The sequence below is a fragment of the Scaptodrosophila lebanonensis genome, unplaced genomic scaffold (assembly GCF_003285725.1).
Source record: "Scaptodrosophila lebanonensis strain 11010-0011.00,11010-0021.00 unplaced genomic scaffold, SlebRS2 tig00001412-arrow-pilon, whole genome shotgun sequence".
Lineage (NCBI taxonomy): Eukaryota > Metazoa > Arthropoda > Insecta > Diptera > Drosophilidae > Scaptodrosophila > Scaptodrosophila lebanonensis.
This window is the reverse complement of record NW_022060739.1, coordinates 5,636,153-5,654,749: the sequence shown is the minus strand read 5'-3', so window position 1 is coordinate 5,654,749 and position 18,597 is coordinate 5,636,153. Positions and strand designations below refer to the sequence as shown.

The 18,597-nt window shown below is 36.5% G+C and overlaps 3 protein-coding genes across 3 annotated transcripts in view; 1 reads left to right on the top strand and 2 right to left on the bottom strand.

The window, feature by feature from the left end:
- LOC115630940 (ATP-binding cassette sub-family G member 1) overlaps window positions 1-11,765 on the bottom strand; it is a 29,389-nt gene extending 17,624 nt beyond the window's left edge. Inside the window, exons 1-2 of the mRNA XM_030527507.1 lie at window positions 11,601-11,765; window positions 8,745-9,613 (exon numbers count right to left, since the gene is read on the bottom strand). Coding sequence (XP_030383367.1) covers window positions 8,745-9,309 — 565 coding nt within the window. The 5' untranslated portion in view covers window positions 9,310-9,613; window positions 11,601-11,765. The remainder of the gene's footprint in view (window positions 1-8,744; window positions 9,614-11,600) is intronic.
- A 1,110-nt stretch (window positions 11,766-12,875) lies between these two features.
- LOC115631612 (glucose-fructose oxidoreductase domain-containing protein 1) lies at window positions 12,876-14,171 on the top strand. Its single transcript, XM_030528416.1, has one exon. It carries the CDS (start codon window positions 12,890-12,892, stop codon window positions 14,051-14,053), a length of 1,164 nt encoding a protein of 387 aa, XP_030384276.1. The 5' UTR covers window positions 12,876-12,889; the 3' UTR covers window positions 14,054-14,171.
- A 980-nt stretch (window positions 14,172-15,151) lies between these two features.
- The window catches only part of LOC115632059 (ATP-binding cassette sub-family G member 1), a 29,132-nt gene continuing 25,686 nt past the window's right edge, over window positions 15,152-18,597 (bottom strand). Inside the window, exons 10-12 of the mRNA XM_030529036.1 lie at window positions 17,433-17,533; window positions 15,750-15,908; window positions 15,152-15,673 (exon numbers count right to left, since the gene is read on the bottom strand). Of these exons, the coding sequence (XP_030384896.1) occupies window positions 15,329-15,673; window positions 15,750-15,908; window positions 17,433-17,533 (605 nt within the window). The 3' untranslated portion in view covers window positions 15,152-15,328. The remainder of the gene's footprint in view (window positions 15,674-15,749; window positions 15,909-17,432; window positions 17,534-18,597) is intronic.

Sequence of the window (18,597 nt, the reverse complement as noted above, 5' to 3'; positions counted from 1 at the left end):
CTACAGCTTACAAAAAGAATGTACATTATGAAATGCTTATCAAGCAAAAGATTTAACTGTCAGACCAATCTATATATATAAAGCAGCGGGTCCTGACTGACTGACTGATTGGTGATAAACGCACAGCCCAAACGGTAAAAGCTGGAATTTTGGGTTCAAGTATCCTATCATAGTGTAGGTGCGCACTAAGAAGGGATTTTGGAAAATTCGAGCTCCAATGGGGGGAAAACTAGTTCCAAAGTTTGTTTGAAAAATCTATCTTTTTTCAACCGATCGACTTACAACTTGGTTTCTAAAATCAATAAAAGAATACAAAGAAAGTTGCATACTTGGTTTTTTAAATATTTTCTTGGAGACTGAATTATTGGGGCTTTTTTGGGGCACAAAGGGAAACCGCGTCAACAGCCCATAGCCCAAACGGTAAGAGCTAGAAAGCTGAAATTTGGAATCATAGTGGAGGTGCGCAATAAGAAGGGATTTTGGAAAATTCGAGCTCCAAAGGGGGGAAAGCGAGCTCCAAAATTTGTTCGAAAAATCTTCAGTTTTCCATCAATCAACTTTAAATGATTTTTATAATCTATAAAAGAATTCAAACCAAACTGCATACTCGGATTTTCGAAATTTGTGGTGGAGCTTGAATTATTGGGGTTTTAATATTTATTCACCTTTTCAAATGAAAAGTTTGTGTTATAAATTTGTTCCGATCAATTTTAAATTTGGGGACTGTATTCTACGTAAATAAATCTACAACTTTGCATTCAAGGATTTTCAAAATATGCATTTTACAAATGCAGGCAGAACAAACAATACAAAATATCAAACAGTTGGGGACAACTAAGTATACACAGACACACACATACAAGCAGCTGTTCGTGTAGTTGCGTGTAAACGATTGAAAGACCTGCTAGTACACCCATAAATACATTTCTGTACTAGGACTGTACATGAAATGTACAGAAGTATATTAGGTTTGCGGAAGCTGAAAAATGTAACAGGCAGAAGGAGGCGTGACAGACCCCACAAAGTATATATATTCTTGATCAGCGTGACAAGACGAGTCGATCTAGCCCTGTCTGTCTGTCTGTCCGTCTGTCCGTCCGTATGAACACCTGGATCTCAGAGACTATAAGAGATAGAGACACCAAATTTTGCACAAAGATACCTTGTGTGTGTATTTTATACGAGTTTGTTTTATTTTTTTGATTCCCCCCCCCCACTTCCCCCCTATGGGGATTTTCCCGATTTTCCATTCGTATAATCGCCTATATCTCGGAGACTATAAGACCTAGGAACACAAAATTTTAGTCCAAGATGCCTTGTGTGAATACGCAGAAAATGTATATTTTGGAATTTCTCCCCCCCATTCCCCCCTCTCCTCAGCAAATTTTGCAAATACCCCCAATTAGTTATTATGTGTCCGTATGCTAAGTTTCACTATAATAGATCGATTTAACAAGAAGTTATAGCTATAAATATATTTGCTGCTGCAGCGCTGCTCATCGAGTCAAGCAAAGCATAATCCGGTGATAATAAGTAAACGCGAACATGTGCGCGATGAAACTTCATTTTTGCGGGCAATTGGCACATGTCGGCGAGAAACTGAACAACAACTAAATTTGCTGCTCCTAGGTTTTGACTCGCTAACCCCAATTTACATAAATGAGCAACTAAGCAAACGAAATTATGATATTTTTAAAGAGGCAATGAAAATGAAGAGAGAGATGTTGCTCTTATCAGTATTTACTCGCCGTGCATTAGTGCATGTTAAAACACCTACTGGCGATACAGTTGTTCGTGTTGAGAGCATGCAAGCGCTCTTGGCACTGCAGAATAACTGCATAAAAGCTTTAACCCCCCTTGCCGAGCCATCGGCTGAGACGGAGCTTTAGGGAGCTTTAGGGGAGCTTTAGGGGAACACTTTAGTAATAGTAACTTTCGCGCTTAAGAAACTTCTGATATGCATTAATTTTAACATAGTTATTAGTAGTAGTAACTGTCATGCTTGTTTTAAAAAACTCTATTTTTTCTTTTTACTTCGAGTGCGTTTCTGAAACGACTTCAAATATTTAAATATGCAAATTAGTAAAAGTAGCTTAAATGCGAGCAGCCATACGGCTAAACGTTCTTTACAACCAAAAGCCAGGCTTACATATTTGTCACATAAATGCGCTAAGCCCAACGAACAAGATAGAAGAATTTAGGTATATGTTTTTAAATTCCAAGGTTGATGTTATATGTGTGTCTGAAACTTGGTTTATGTCTGACATGTGTAGTTCGTTGATTAATTGTGATGGATTTAATGTTTTCCGCTCAGATCGTGTAGGCCATGCGGGTGGAGTTGCAATATATGTAAGCAATTGCTATTCTTCCTTATCTCTCAAAAGTTTTCGAGAACCTAATAGCAAACCAGATCAGTGACTTTCTAAACAAAAACCTTCTCTTATGTGATGACCAATCTGGTTTCAGAAAGCACAGAAGTTGTACCACAGCTGTCCTAAATGTGGTTGAGGATATTCGCAGTCAAATGGATACTGGCTGTGTTACTTTTTTAAGCTTACTCGTCTTCAGCAAGGAGACACTCCGATTGAATATGTCGATCAAGCTAACAACTTAGGCTTCTGCTTCAACAGGAGCTTGACGTGGAACAATCACATAAATAAAGCTGTTGGAAAAGTTTATGGTGCGTTAAGACTTCTGAAGTTGACTCAGCAATTCCTACCAGTAAATCTGCGAATGATGATAACGAAAACATTCATACTTCCAATACTATCCTATGGTGCTGAGATATGTGCAAATTGTGACGCAATTTCATTCCGAAAACTAAAAGTCGCTCACAATAGTGTCGCTCGTTATGTTTTCGGCCTAAGACGCTCTGATCATGTCACCAGCTATGCATACCAACTTTTTGACTTAAGTTTCATGTCTTGGATAAACGTTCGTGTTTTATTATGTTTACAAAAATTGATAAATACTAAGGAACCAGCATACCTGTATCAAAGAATTAAATTTTCCACATTTCTAAGAACCCATAACTTAGTATGTCAGCGACACAGGCTTTTATTATCCGACAGACAATTTTTCATATATGCTGTTCGCACTTGGAATGGACTACCAACACACATAAAAAACATCAGAAACGCTACTCAATTTCGATGTAATCTAAAAATATATCTACAAAATTAGCATTAATAAACTGTCACGATAACAAACATGACATATACAATCATTCTACAAAGTAATTTAGTATTAAGAAAAATATAAATTTTATTAAACTTAGATTTTCATTATTTATTATTAGAATTTTAATCAATATAATTGGTTTTTAATTTAAAAGACCCCTTCTTCGCTGCCTGCCAGTGCCAATAGAATCTATAAAGAAATCAAATTTATAAGTAATTAGGTCAAATTATGTTATACAATTATGTGGCTTACCAAGCAGAGCATCTTTTTAAACATCTGGCCTGAGGAGATTCTTCATTCCTTGAATCGGGGATAAAAATTAGAAATATAAATAAATTTATAGTACTTATATACATGTATTGCGAGCGTATTGTTATTACTTACATATTGCTCTTTATTTTCCGATTTTATGTCCCCATCAAGTTTATTATGGTCCTCCAGGGTTGTAATGGGGAATTGGGACCCTGCACGACTACTACCTGGAGATATTTTTTGGTCTAAGGCTAAAACTGGGAAAAATATAAATTATTTTAAATGGTAATATCTTTTTGACATAAATAGCCTTACTTCGCGCCTCTTGAACGAGTCCCACGACTTCATTAAGTTTCCCCATTATTTTATGTAATTTTTTTTCGAAGCTCGGTTCTGAAATATAAAAAACATTTTGTTAATATGTATCCATAAAATAGGAAATATAAATTTACTTACGAGCTGCTGAAAATGTACTGCGCATCAAATTTTTGTTTTCTGAGTCCATTCTGCTTAAAAGAACAAAAATTTTACATTTCGTTATTTTGCAAAAAACTCGAATTGAACATTTTTTTTGACAGTTATGTAGCATAGGCAATAAAACTAACTCTCCTAAATATGGAATGACAACTGCTTCTTCACAATCGTGTGGTTCCGGGTCTACTAAATATATTCCTATATCTGAGGAATCGATGGCTATGTAAAAAAAACTCCTAATATTCCTAAGTCGCCTACCTCTAAATGCTCCCCCAGAATCGGATATAATCGACATAATTTGAATTGGCTTACTGCCTGTAACAAAACAAAAAATATGACCCAACTCTGATGCAAACCTTTCCTAAAATTCATTGCAACAATTTGCTTTACCCTTGCCCAAAAAAATAACTATTGGTAGAATTGGAGCATTTTCAATGTTATTTATTCGAATAAGGATTGGGCAAAGGTGCGCTTTAGAACTTTTGAAAAGGGTAAAACCATCAATGTTGATATCAATATTTAGCAAATTATACAAATCTATAGAATCTTTCTATTTGATTCGCTAAACAAATATGGATTTAAGAGCCACCTGCAATTTGTGATATTTCTGCTTCTTTTCCCTCAGTGTATTTATAAAATTAATTAACCTCATTATCATGTTTTTTAAAACGCGTATTAAATCTACCGCACGTTGCCGTGTTGGCCTATGACTATTATAAACCACTTTTTTAAATCACTATTTAAATCTATTCTGAAACTGCACATTTTCTTGCATTTCTATTTCTTGATTAAACACTTCGCAATTGTCGCAATCATTTTCTGCACATTTAATTTATTATTAAGTGTGTTTTATACCCTGTATTCTTTAGCCTATACTCGTGCCTTTTGTTGTACACATTTTATTTATTTATTTGTAATTAAATGCTTTGTACTTACCTGCGGTATGTTGTAATTTTATTTATTAATCACAAACTCAAACACTTCGAACGCGCGTCTTCGTAAGGCAACACTAAAGTAAGCTTCACCGCTTAGAGCAAAGCAAACTGAACGAATTAGAAGCAATGCAAAAGCAGCATCGAGAAGAACGTGCTGCACTTGCTTAATATTTGTTGGTGCATTTTGACGCCCGAAAAATGTAACGGCACTTGCCTAATATTTGTTTGTGTTTCTTGACGAAAGAACAAAGCGCACGAGCATCAAATCGTTTCTTTATCACTGTTTCATTGCCCTTTCTTCGGGCAACTACAGTGTAACCAAGAATTATTCGTGCACTCTTTACTTTTGACTTTAATGGTAACTGGTGACTGTTAACAGGAAGTTATAGCCATACGCATACATATGTATATAATCTCAGGCCAAGCACTGCCCGCAGCTGTTGTTGTTGTTGCTGCTTTGTACAGGCACACGACAAACACACACACACGCACAAACATGCATAGACATGCATAGAGATGCATAGAGATGCATAAACACACACACTATGTTAGTGTGCAGTTATAAACCCTTTACGTGAGTTCGAATACAAAAAGAGGTAAAATCGATCAAAATTCTTTTTGAATCTTAATTTTTTTAAAATTCTATAAATATGTATGTACAGAGTATTTCATAGTCGGGACACCCGACTTTAGCTTCCTTAGTTGTTAATTATGTCAACAGTAAATATAAAAATATAAATAAAATTGAATCAGACTAAATATATTCGTACTAGAGAAGCTCTGGCTAAGCTTCATGTGATCACCAACTCTTTGTAACGCCATTTTGAATAATTAAATTTAAACCAACGCTTAAGCTTAACATTTAATACATAGTGAGATCAATTTACAATTAGTCGGTACTTCCGAACTAATATAAACCGTTTCTGGCTGTCACCGCAAAAATGTTTTTACGACATTCAAGTAGCGATATTTGTGCTTCGTAATGTTAGTTGTACTACCGAAGACTTATTAATTTTAAGCCCGGCTCTGTAGGAGAGCGTTAGAGAAACGTTTAGCAGTCGATATTTGGAAGGATTTCCCTTTACCTAATTTAGAGTCGAAATTTCCACAACGACCACAGATGTGTACAAATTTAAGCCCACTATTAAGACAATCTTCTTTAGATACAATTTCAATGATTATATTAAATTGTGTTCCCACAATTACACATTAAAACAATCAGTAAATGGCTAAGACCGCAGAGTTTTAACAAATAACATTTTTGCTTTTAAACTTGGAATTTTATTACGGTTGCAATTCTTTTTCCTATATACATATGTTTGTATATTATTGATAAGGTCTGGTGCCTTGGCTAGGCCTTGGTAATTCAAATGTGTGTTAACATAATAGCGGCTCTTTTTGGTTTATTTTTTACGGAAAAAACACGCATACATGTGATTATGAACTCTATAGATAACAGGCTAGACATATTAACGAATTGTGTGAGAATTGAAATTGTGTCTATTTGACAAAAAGATATCATATAGATTGTATTGAAGAACTGTGACATTTTAAAATTGTAATTGCTGAAAACAAATACGAGCGTGAGTATACGTAAGAACTCGTTTTTGTTTACAAATGGCTAATAATTCGAATTTTTAAGCAGCTTTGTTGAATACTAATACTCGATGTTGTTTAGAAATTATTAAAAATCAGTATGTTTAAGCCGCATTGTTGAATACTTATACTCGTTGCTATTTAGAAATGATTAAAAACCAGTACTTTAAGCTGTATTGTTAATTGCCTATAGCCATAATTAAGCTTTTTTACGATTATACACCCATGCCATTTGCCATTTGTTACACGTTTTAAAGTCCAATTTTATTGTAATTAGCAAGTGCATTCGAGTGCAAGCTGTATGGATTTTGTTCGAATGCTTATCGTCTGATTTGGAGGCACATATGTACATAAGTAACGCATAATCATTCATAAATAGTACAACAATGTAAGTCAATCGTTATCTCAGTGTCGCTCATAAAATATTCTTATCAGTAGTGCAAATGTACTCTACATTTCAGATTGTAAGTATGTATATATAGTAGAAATCAAATATTCAAATAATTTAATATGCTCGTGTATCAATAATTGAATGTCATATGCCGTGTAACTCTACGCAATTGTGATCTATATTTAGAATCTATCTTGATTGGTCTTGAGGTTGAGGTTGCCCTCTGGGTTCACGACCCTCGACTCATTTTAGCATGAAGTCTCAGCTTTGATTTGGCCAATCAGCAACTTGTCAATTTTTCAATTGAAATTACAATGATTTGATTTCACTAATTTCATTCGGTAGCAATCGCGAGTCGCCTACCTTACTCACTGCCTCTTCTATGCTTCTAAAGTACAAAGTAATTTCTTTGTTAGATAAGCTAACCTGTACATATCAGTTGGAACTACTTGAAATCAAGCTAATAATAATGACAAACTGTGGCTAGATTCTGGCCTGATATGATAATGAATAAACCCGTTTCGACACTACCTCACACATGGCTTGGGGAAAAGGGAAGAAGTTTGAAGTTTGGCTCGATTTGGTGTACAAAGGGTAAAGCCTTATTAACATACTCAATATTTATACATATACATAGATATGTATTTGCATATGAAAGTGATTATGAAAGGCGCTCGGCAGACGTTTATTATTGCTATTAATATACAAAAACAAATACAAGTAGTCATTTTAGTTATGCTACTAATCTTCTATGGCAATTTCCATAACTATTCTGAGTTTCTTTTAAAACTTTCGAATTTTTTAGTGAACTTCTGTTGCTCCGAAAACGTAAATTATAATTGAAAACCACATTGATGAACTGAATCGAGAATGTTTGAGATGGCGTCCGATTATTGATATCAATTTTCAGCAGAAGCATAAATGAAAGAAGAACCAAATATGAATAGTATAAACAAAACAATGTTAGTTTTTATAAGAATCAATTAATTGGGAACTAAACCTATTCCACGTGCTTTGTAATATTATTTTATTTATTTTTATAAAGAACCTCATTTATTACTAATAAAAGGACGGCTCCTATCTTCGCTGCCAAAAATGCAATTAACTTTCCGCTCATGCCACGGATTTTATGGGTTAACCTTTCGTAAATGTTTGTCACTTTTTATGAAACATTTGATCCAGATGTAAAGATAAATTGCAAATTACCGCTGGGACAACCTTCTTAATGGATTGTGTTTTCTTCTTAATATACGTGTACGGTATATGTTGGTACTACTATATGATTTTTTATTAAAAAGCAGTTTTTTATATGGTATAAAAACAATTTAAAAAGTATTTTAATACACAAGATTTCTCAAATACCTATTTAAGCATAAAGAGTTTTCCCCCTAACAATAGTTCTGTAGTGTAGTGTAATTATTTGCTAGGAATAAATTTGCATTATATTGGCATTAATTGTTTTATGTTTTTCCCAAGATGGGCTGACATAAAACCAACACAACAGTAATAATGGCATTTCCTTAAACACACCCTGGCACGAGAATTACATATTAGGGATGAATTTGTTTTTATGCATTACAAAAAGTTTCCATGCCAATTACGAAAACGTAATAGCTCGTAACACATGGGGAGGCACTGAAGCTCAACTAATATCGAGTGGGTATGCATGCATAATTAGGCTAAACCATTGCCAAAGTCCAAAGCCGAAAACTGAATTGGATTGTTATCAAACCCAAAATCACAGGCATGGCACGCACGAGAGCGTGACACATACGCTGGACATGGTAACACCTACAAAAAAAACCTAAACCAAAACCAACAAAAACAGTGGGTGGTAATAACAGACATCAGTTCAGTAAGAGCCCGAACCATTAACTAGAGTTTTGCAGTAATTTATGGGCGATTATAAAACTTACCCCTTTTGAAAAATCCAGTTTTGACTTCAAAGCTACCATTTTCGAATTCAATGTCAATTTTCTTGATCGTTTTGTACTGTTCGTGGGGGAAAACTGAGCCGGTGGTGCTGGTATTGTTACTGCCTTCGCCACCGCCCCCGCCACCACTCCAACTAGCACTACCGCTGCCGCTTAATGGCGATGCAGGTGTCGCCCCCAAGGGCGTAGCATAGGCCGATGTGGATGAAGCTGCTGATAATGCGCTGTTCTCAGTTTCAGCAAGCGGCGCTTCATGCACTCTCTTCGATGCCGTTGCTGTTGTTGTTTTTGAATTAATGTGCAATGTTAAGTGGGCGGGTCGTTTTGAGGCCAATTTACGAAAAGGCACGGGCGTTGTTGGACGGGGCGAGTGCGGCTGTTGTACTGCTGTTGTTGTTCCTGATTTTTTATTTGATGTTTTTGCTGCGGTGTTAATGTCCGTGTCGGACGCCGATTTCAGATAGCTGAGCGCAATGACGTCACGCGCCGTTCCAGTAGCACCCGTTACATTGGGTGAGACAGCACTTGCTAAGCTCCAACTGGACATATTGGTGGCGTGTATATGTATGGCGTGTATGGATGTATGTATGTACTCTTTTAGTTTTTTGTTGTTGTTATAATTGGTTTATAATTTTGCAATTTTAAGTTATTGCTTGACAGTCATCACTTATCATTTCTTTAAGTTGCGGGTTTAATTTTAATTACTATTATTTTACAATACACAAGTGCCAGAAAGCCGGCTGTCACATCTAATTTGCATAACTTGTTCTCTTTGTTCGTTTGTTTTACAACCACTGTGACCTGTTGTTGTTATTATGTCGTCAGTTGAGGAGGTCTCTCGACGTTTGCGGCTGTATGGGGTGCGGCAGAGGCCGTTAAATTAAAATAAATAATTACGTACACACTCTCAAACACACATGCACACACACACAGCAAACGAAAACAGATGATGTTTGTATATGTAACTATCTGGGTATACGTGAGCACGTAAGTTTTTCTGTGTTGGTTGCTGTCTTATTTTTGTTGTTATTTTTTGTTTATTTCATTTTGTATTTCTTATGCCTATTAACATTTGCATATGTATGAGTAAGGAACGCGCTCTCTTTATATGTCGCGTTGTGTGGGTCGCAAGTTGAGCGAGTTCATTCGCTTTTTAAATAACTGACAGTTATACATATGTATGTACATACATATAAACCGAGCGTTAAAGAGGCGAGCAGGGTGTTTGTCACCAGATAGATAGAAGGGCAGCAATGTGCCTTTTAATAAAAAGTCGAACGGCGTCGACGCCAGCGCCAACGCCGACGCCACCGTTATTGCGGTCGTGTGGGGCTCTCCTGCTGCTTGCTTGCTAATCAGAACTTGCCCCAAAACAAAAAGAATGAAAATAGCACAACACAGACATAAACACACTAACATTAAGGCATCAGCGCATGAGCGCGAAACTAGTTTACTTGCTCTTATCGTTTCAGCTGCAATAGTAGAAATGCATGTATGTATGTATGTATGTGTGGATGCAGCCGCACGTTGACCAGACAATTATGAATGCTTAGTGTGTATTTTTTCGAATTTAGCATCATTCAATCAAGTGTGCAAATTTTAACACACACGTGTTGCTTTTGTTATTGCTGCTGATGAGAAATACTCGAAGTGGAATGAATGAGAGAACCTAAGTACAGGTCGACAAACTAATGCGCTATAAATGCGCACTTACGCAGTTATGCACAAAAAACCACAGCATTCATTCACTCTAAGCAACATTTTCTAGAGTATGGCAAGATGTTGCCAGAGCATTTCAACTTTCGCTTTTACACATGTGTTGCAAACAATCCTATTTAACAGCAGCTGTTGCCTTTGCGTAAACAAAACTCAAAGTCTTCAGTGTGCAGCGCATTTGAAATGCACTTAACACTTTGCATTTACATATATTATACATATGTATGTATATGCATATATTTTCTTTACACATGTAAGTTCATATGTATTTACATACATACTCGTATGTACATACATATGTTTCTTGACTTATGCATATTGTTGTGTACGTCTTTGTTTGCCATTTAAGCAAGCGTTCCGAGCTATGACGCATTAATTTTGTACGTGTTTTGTTATTGTTTTGATTTGCTGCTGCTCTTACTTCAATTGGCTTTGTCTTGAGAAGACTATCATTTTAATTTTAATTATTGTTAATTGTGTTTTATGGCACTCTAATTTATCTCCGTCTCGCAGACACACACGCACTTTCGTTCTTTAAATTTTTTCATGTATTTGTTTGCGGGGATCGACCGTGCATGGCCTACAGCGGCCAAAACGAAAACGTTGTGCAGCGCCAAAAGTTTAAACAAATACTAAATACAATACAAACAAGTAAGACATTTTAAGCACACATTTATGTACATATGTATGTTTGTATGTATGTGTATTCGTGTGTGATGGAGTGTGTGCGCCTCTTTTTTTTTACCGCAGTCACTATAGGCCTTCTAATAGTAACTAAAATATAAAGCAATATATCAAATTCTAATGCCTTCACGCGTGGTTTTTGTTGTTGTTGTTTCTCTTTGGCCTGCTTATCGCTTGCGCTCAGCTACTGCTACTAAGTAGAGCAAAGGCAAAGCACAAAATGTTTTTAATTGGTCAAAAGTATCTGATTAGCAACGACGAGTGCCCCTCTGTTCAGTTGTAATGCTGTTGCTGATATGACACTTGATTGCTATCAACACAGAAACACACAAACTCGCAAAGAATTTGTTAAATGATTATTTTTTTTTGCTGTAAGTATAAGATTGCCTATGCATGTGTGTTTGGTTCTTTTTTTTTCATTCATTTAATTCACATTACCACCACGCGTCGGAGTCTAATGCTTGAGTTTATTGTTTATCTTTAACAAATTGTATTGTTGGTGTTGCCCTGTGCGCCTGCCTATTGCGTTTTTGAACTTGGCGAGACTAACGACGAGACCGAGCGAGCAACACGTTCCGTTCCGTTACGGCGACCACGACGACAACGATCCTCAACGTTCGCTGTCATGGCACAAACTAATTTCAACATTGTGAGCACCAGATCCACCGACCGCCAAAACCAAAAACAAAACTGACAAATTATGAGCGTTGCTGATTATCTCGGGTGCGCTCCTATCGTTTTTTTATGAGTCTGTGCATGCAAGTATGTACATATGTGTGTTATTGCTTTATGGTAAAAATACAGAAGGTATGGTATTTTTTTTTTACTCTCCCTGCACAGTTGGGTCGAAATATGCTTCACTAATTTGCGTGCTTTGTTCCTCCCACTGTGGTTGACATTTTTAAATAAATTCATTTCGTTGTTAAATTAATTAATTTTGTATATATTTTAATTTAAGTTTATAATTTCGAAAAAGAGCTTCAAGAGTTGAAACTTCAATACACTGTACACAAATGTGGGTTGGTAAATGAAATTATACTAATAAGATGGATAATTTATTTTTTGCGGGGAAGACGGTCAAGCTTGAAGTACAATTTCAATTGATGTTTTCTATGTATATTAAGCCGTATTTGCCGAAATTTGAATCTGTAATGATTAATTTCTACAGTCGCACCAACTAGTAAGATTCATGCAAACATTGCACCAGGAAACATATTGTGACGTCAGTTGCAGAGAAAACCGAATAACGGGCCTGCACAATGCCTTCTTTTTCTTTGCGGGATATTATTGCTCTTATCAACGCGCGCTCCAAGTGTTAACTGACTTTTTGGAATGTATTGCCCAAGTCGGGGGTGTTTCAATGTTATGTATGACGACGCATTTTTATTTTGTCATCCCCTAAGCTGCATCATGCAATTTTTGCAGCAGTAGTTCCCTTTGCCACACCCACCACCACTACCAAGCACCCCCCAACAGTTGTTGCTCCTTTGTCACCAGCCCTTGTCATCGCAATCAAGTTTTTCCAGTTTTGAAAAGCATGTATGTAACAGCTGTATTTGATATTCTGCATACAGTGCTGCCACTCCTGCGAAGTTAACCGCACCGGCAGCATTGCTAAAGGTCTGTTTTTAATTACACTGGCAGCATTGCTTGCGAATGTAGTATTGTTGTTTATAATATCATTAATGAAAAAAACTAAATACACATAAAATAATAGAAATATTATTATGTTACCTGGCGTTGGTGTCTTCGGCACGGGCGAAATAGCCAATGTCTTAATCCCGCTGCTGCGTGAGAAGGGCTTCGATGTACGTGCCGTTTGGGGTCGCACCATCAAGGAGGCTAAGGAAACTGCGACAGTACAGAATGTACCCTTCCATACCAATGTTATTGATGAGATGCTACTGCACAAGGACGTGGACTTGGTTTTCATTGTGTGCCAACCGTTTCTGCATGCGGAGATCTCGGTGAAGGCGCTTGGCATTGGGAAGCATGTGGTGTGCGACAAACCAGCCGGCCTACATCAAGTCGATGCCTTGAAAATGGTGCGTGCTTCCCAGTACTATCCATCACTGATTTCGCTGATCAATCATCCGCTACGCTTTCTGCCCGCCTTCACACACATGCGACGTTGCCTGCAAGAGGAACTCATCGGCCCCATCGCGGACGTACTGCTTGTAGACGTAAGAGTACAAATGGGCACCCTTTTTCCGGAAAAATTCAACTGGATGTGCGATGCAGCCATGGGTGGCGGTGCTTTGAATCTGGTTGGCAGTGTGGTGGATCTGGTTAGCTTTTTACTGCAACAACAAGCGATTCGTGTGCATGGCGTTCTCAAGTCCTACACAAAAACGACAGCAAGCATTAATGGCATCCGGCAGATAACAGCGCCGGATTTTTGCAACTTTCAAATGGAGCTAGCCAGTGGCACACTCGTCACAGTTGCCCTACACAGTCATACAGTGCCTGCGAAGGCTTTCTCACAAGAGGTACTGGTTTATGGCAGCAAGGGCCATCTGGTAGTAAGAGGCGGGGATCTGTTTGTGCTTAAACATGACAACGACGGCTTGCAGAAGGAGGAAGCACTCTATGTGGATGTACAGGACCTGCACTTTTCAACTACAAATTCGCTGCTACCGCGGCCCTATATCAAGGGTTTGTGTAAAATGGTCGGTGCGTTAAAAGAAGCGTTTGGCAGCAAGGAAGCAAGTTGGGTGAAGGCGCCAGTTTCTACAGCTGCCACATTCGAGGATGGCCTGTATGTACAGGCTGTCATAGAATCAATACGCAAATCAAACGAAACTCGGCAGTGGCAAAGAGTACAGATCACTACAGACACCCCTCTGAATCATGAACAGCTTTTGAGATATGCTCGCTTGTCCACCATGTAAATGTGTAAGAGTGTAAGCTGTGTTTTATTCATGTTTTGTATTTGTTCTGTTCGCATTTACTCTGAAAGTGATGGCATTAATCAAACGAATAAATAGTTGTAATTTCCTTATATCTAAATTATTTCATGATGTTTTAAATTATTAAAATTATCATTATTTCAGAAGTTCCATTAAAGAAAATAACCTTATATGAATCCTCAAATCAAAACAAATAGTAAACTTCCTGTATTGGTTCGTTTTTTCTTTAAAGTCATTCCTGGAAACTACAAGTTTTTTAATACATTTTCCCTTTAAACCAAAAGTAAATTCGTTTAGTCTGCAAACCTGCTGTAAATAATAATAAATAATAATACAGAATAATGTAAGAAGTTAGACTTATGTTAGTTAACAGCGCCCAAAAGTATGCAATATTATTTCACCACCACTGAGTTCTGTAGCTGTAACCCACATACGATATTCAAATGCCGATCGTTTGTTTCACTTTATAATAATATGAAAACGATGAATATTATTTTACTAATTTACCATTTTATTTAATAAAATATTTAAATAGATCTACAAAATCATCCATTGTACAAAATTTGTTTCTTATTCGTATACATAAATTACACTAAAATACATTAAAAATGACAAAAATTTCAAAATTCATCACAAAATATCTTTGTTGTTTGCTATAATGCATAATGCAAACCATGTACATGTATGTTTGTGTGTGTGTGTTTGTTTTTATTTTGGCATAGCAATTGTCAATGTTTCACAACATTCGCCTTTGCATTAAGTATTAGTTTAATTCCCAAATTAAAATGGCAAGCTCTGATTTCGTGCTATGAATAATTTCATTCTCTCCAACTTTTTGTTGTAAATGTGGGTGTAAAATGGAAGTTGTTATTGATTTTCGATTATCGATTCGAGATGTGTGTGTGTTTATATATTTTGTATTTGGTATATCAGCACTTAGTTAACTATAGACTAAAAACTACACTGGTAGAATAAAAACCTATAAAATTCTACCCTAAAGCCTTTTGCGTACACTTTGGTTACACAAATCAAACGAATTTTTTTTACCTAATTCTAAATAAATAAGTAACATAAGTGAAATTATTTTTTTGATTTTTGTTCTGTAGTAGTAATTAGCATTGTGGAACGCATAACAAAAACAAACGAAAAGAAATCCGAGTAAAACATACAAAGAAGACACCCTCTATTTACATTTAAAAAAAAGTAAAGCTAAAACAATTCTAAGATCTACGTACATAGGGTTGGGTATTTATCTCCCTATCGCTTATTTAGCTTGCGCCATAGCGTGACCAACGTCAGGACATGCATGACGCCAATCACAATGGCCATCAGCAGCATACAGTCGGACATGTGAACATCCGAGATCATCATGTACTTGAGGAACACCTTGGGACTGCGAAAGTGGCAGTACATGGTATTGTCTGGGCACTCGAGGAACGGACGATCCATGCCATAAATGGCATTCAGAGCACCGTGGAAACCAGCACGGAAATAGCTCAAATGCCACATCCAACGGAACATGGGCGTTATATCGATGTATCGTGAGCAGAAGCCGAAAACGGAGAACATTACGGCCAAAATCGGACCCAGGAAAACGGCAAGCTGTATATAGAGTTAAGAAAAACACATTTCAATCAACTTTTTCCAATGCATATCTATTGCCAATTATAATACCCACCTTGGTTGGCAGCGTGGCTCCCACAAAGAAACCCCACGCCTGTGCACTCAGCGTGGCCATAATGCCCAGCAGCATGAAGTAGTAGATACGGAAGGAATCCGAGCTATCGTTGCCGGTCAAATGAACGCTAATAATGATATATAGTGCGGCGCAAAAACTCTGAAAAGGGAGAAAGCAAAACATGGTTAAAAATACTCTGGGATCTACCATTTACTGAGACAACAACTTTTGATTGACAATGCTAAGCTCAACAGAAGACAACTGGATGACATATGTATGTACATATTTATGAATGTTGGCTAGGCATATGGTCGGCTAAAACTCGTTTTGAATCACTTTTTTTTAAAGGCACACAATTGTAAAATTCATAACTAAATTATTGAGTACTGCTCAGTGACAAATTGACGACCACTTCAACGCTTTAGTGGTCATAAAAGATTTTAAAAGCAAACATTTTTTTTCGTTTATTTAAAACAGGTTGTAAAGACAAAAAATGGAGAACGAACCATATGGGTTGACAAATCCTAAAGTTTTCATTTTGAATAAAATAACTTATGTTCCTAAATTTCCTTGATTTTTCTAACTATAAAAGCTCAAAACTTTACAAGTATGTATTAATAAAAAAGTAATATATTCAGCCATTATGTTTCTGGTTTGCTTGTAAAAAAAGAAAAAAACTGCTGCCAATTCTGAATTAAAAAAAATTATAATAATTATTCGTTTTACGTGTACAGTGAAAACTCCCTTAACGGACACCTTTTTTTATCCGGACACTCTTCGGCGGACACTTTTTGTAAAACATTCGATCGATATAAAGTATGGGTGGTAAAAAATTAGCCGAGTGAGTGTCCGGCCAAGAGAGTTTTCACTGTATTCTTTATTAGGCCCTCTTTCTAAGGAGTAATCAAAAATATCGAATTAAAAAGCTTATGAGCTTCTCTCAGAGCTCTCATTTGCTTAATAATTTTTTTCTAATCGAATTAAGCATTGTATGTTGAGAAATAATACTAAAGTGTATTTTCTAGTCTATTATTTGTATGGGAATTATACGATTTGATGGTCCGATGTAATCCGAATTAAACGATCTGCTAGTTCTTCGCAATTCAATTCTAAAAAGTTCATAGTAATTCCGGGAACAATAGCAAATGTTTGTTATAGCTTTAAACAAAAGAAATTCTTTACAACGCGCCAGTTAATTGTGCTTACAAAGAAACACTTTTGTGTGCTTCCCCTTCCCTCTGGCCTTGTGTGCTTTGTTTTATCCATGAATTTACGAATTTGCAGTACATACATACAAGTACATACATATACATATGTATGTAGTACTTAGCTGCTGTTTAGAAGCTGTTGCTGTTGCGACGCATTTCACAGAAATCTACGCCTCACAGTACGAGTATCGGCGGCTTAATTTCGGCTTAATGACCGAGTAGCAACAACAACTACACAAACAGCAGCAAAAATGAGCAAAAACAACAACAACAACAACAACAAAAATACATACAGAAAAAAAGGTCGTTAAACAAAAGGCTGAAGTGTCACTGTTGAAGCTTTAATTGCCAAGCAAATAAAGCCACCAGAGGTGATTGATCAACGCTAGATAATAATGATGATGACAATTATGATGAAGTGGTTGTGGTTTTGAATGCGATGATGGGGGATCGGCACGTGCTGATCAACACTTACCTGGAAGGGTATTTCAAAGGAGATCATCGAAAGAAAGTAGGGACCCAGCTTGTACCAGCGATTGAAATGCTCGCGTGTTAACATGTCGATCTCAAGCGGAACTGAAATAAAAGTACACACAATTGTTATCAAATTGATGAGAGTGTGAGTGTTTGTTTTTTAAATTTGTCGGCAAATTGTCAGACACTGCTCTCTTTACATATAGTATAATTAAAATTGTATCAACGACTGTCGCTGTGAAGGTGAAGGCATCTGCCTGCTTTCCGGTTTTTCTTGAAAACTGCTCGTCTCGTATGTAGGTCAGTAAACCGATAAAGATTTTTCGGAGTGCAACGCCGGGGGAAGAGGAGGGTCAGGTTTCGGTGCTCGGTGCACAAAACTGGTTGCAAGTTAATTTGTGGCCGGCGGCAGTGTCGGCTCTTATTTATCAGATGTAAGTACTTTTTTATTGACACCCCATTAAGTTTACACTACTTGTAATAATGGTTAACGTTTAAATAAAAACGTGCAATTTAAATCTACATACATATGTATGTATATCTTGGATAATCAACAATTATTTATTTACGCTTAAGCCATGTCTTCAAACTTTAATGAAACAAACTTGAATATACACAATACAATAGTAATACAATACTTTCAGGGGCTGTTTAAACTTAAATCTTAAAAACCAAAGTCCAACACCAATTGCTTAATTTTTGTCGTGTTCTTATAAGTCTAATGTTCTGAGGAAAGTCGTAAATTATTAAACCTTCAAAGCTTTGGGTCTGTCCAATTGTTGGCGATAGATGTCTTGGAAACCTGAAGAACAAGCTAATCCTTCAGTTGAATTTCTACTTTACGAGTTTTGAATAATTTGTTTATAGTACATTAATGGACATGAAGTTGACTTAGATAAGCAGACATTTTAAAAACAATACTTTCTCAATACAGGTGGGTTTCAGATTTCCAAACCCAAAGTACGCAAAGCTAATCTACAGTGCCTGATAGTTTCTTTATTTGAAGTATAGCTTAATGCTCTTTTGAAGTACAAAAGGAAGAACGGCATACGATTTCTTATGTTTACAAAAAATACATGAATAAATAACTATCCAATAAAGAAGCATCTAAAAGATATCTAAAAGTAACCATAAATAATCATAAACAAACAAGTTGTTTGTACATT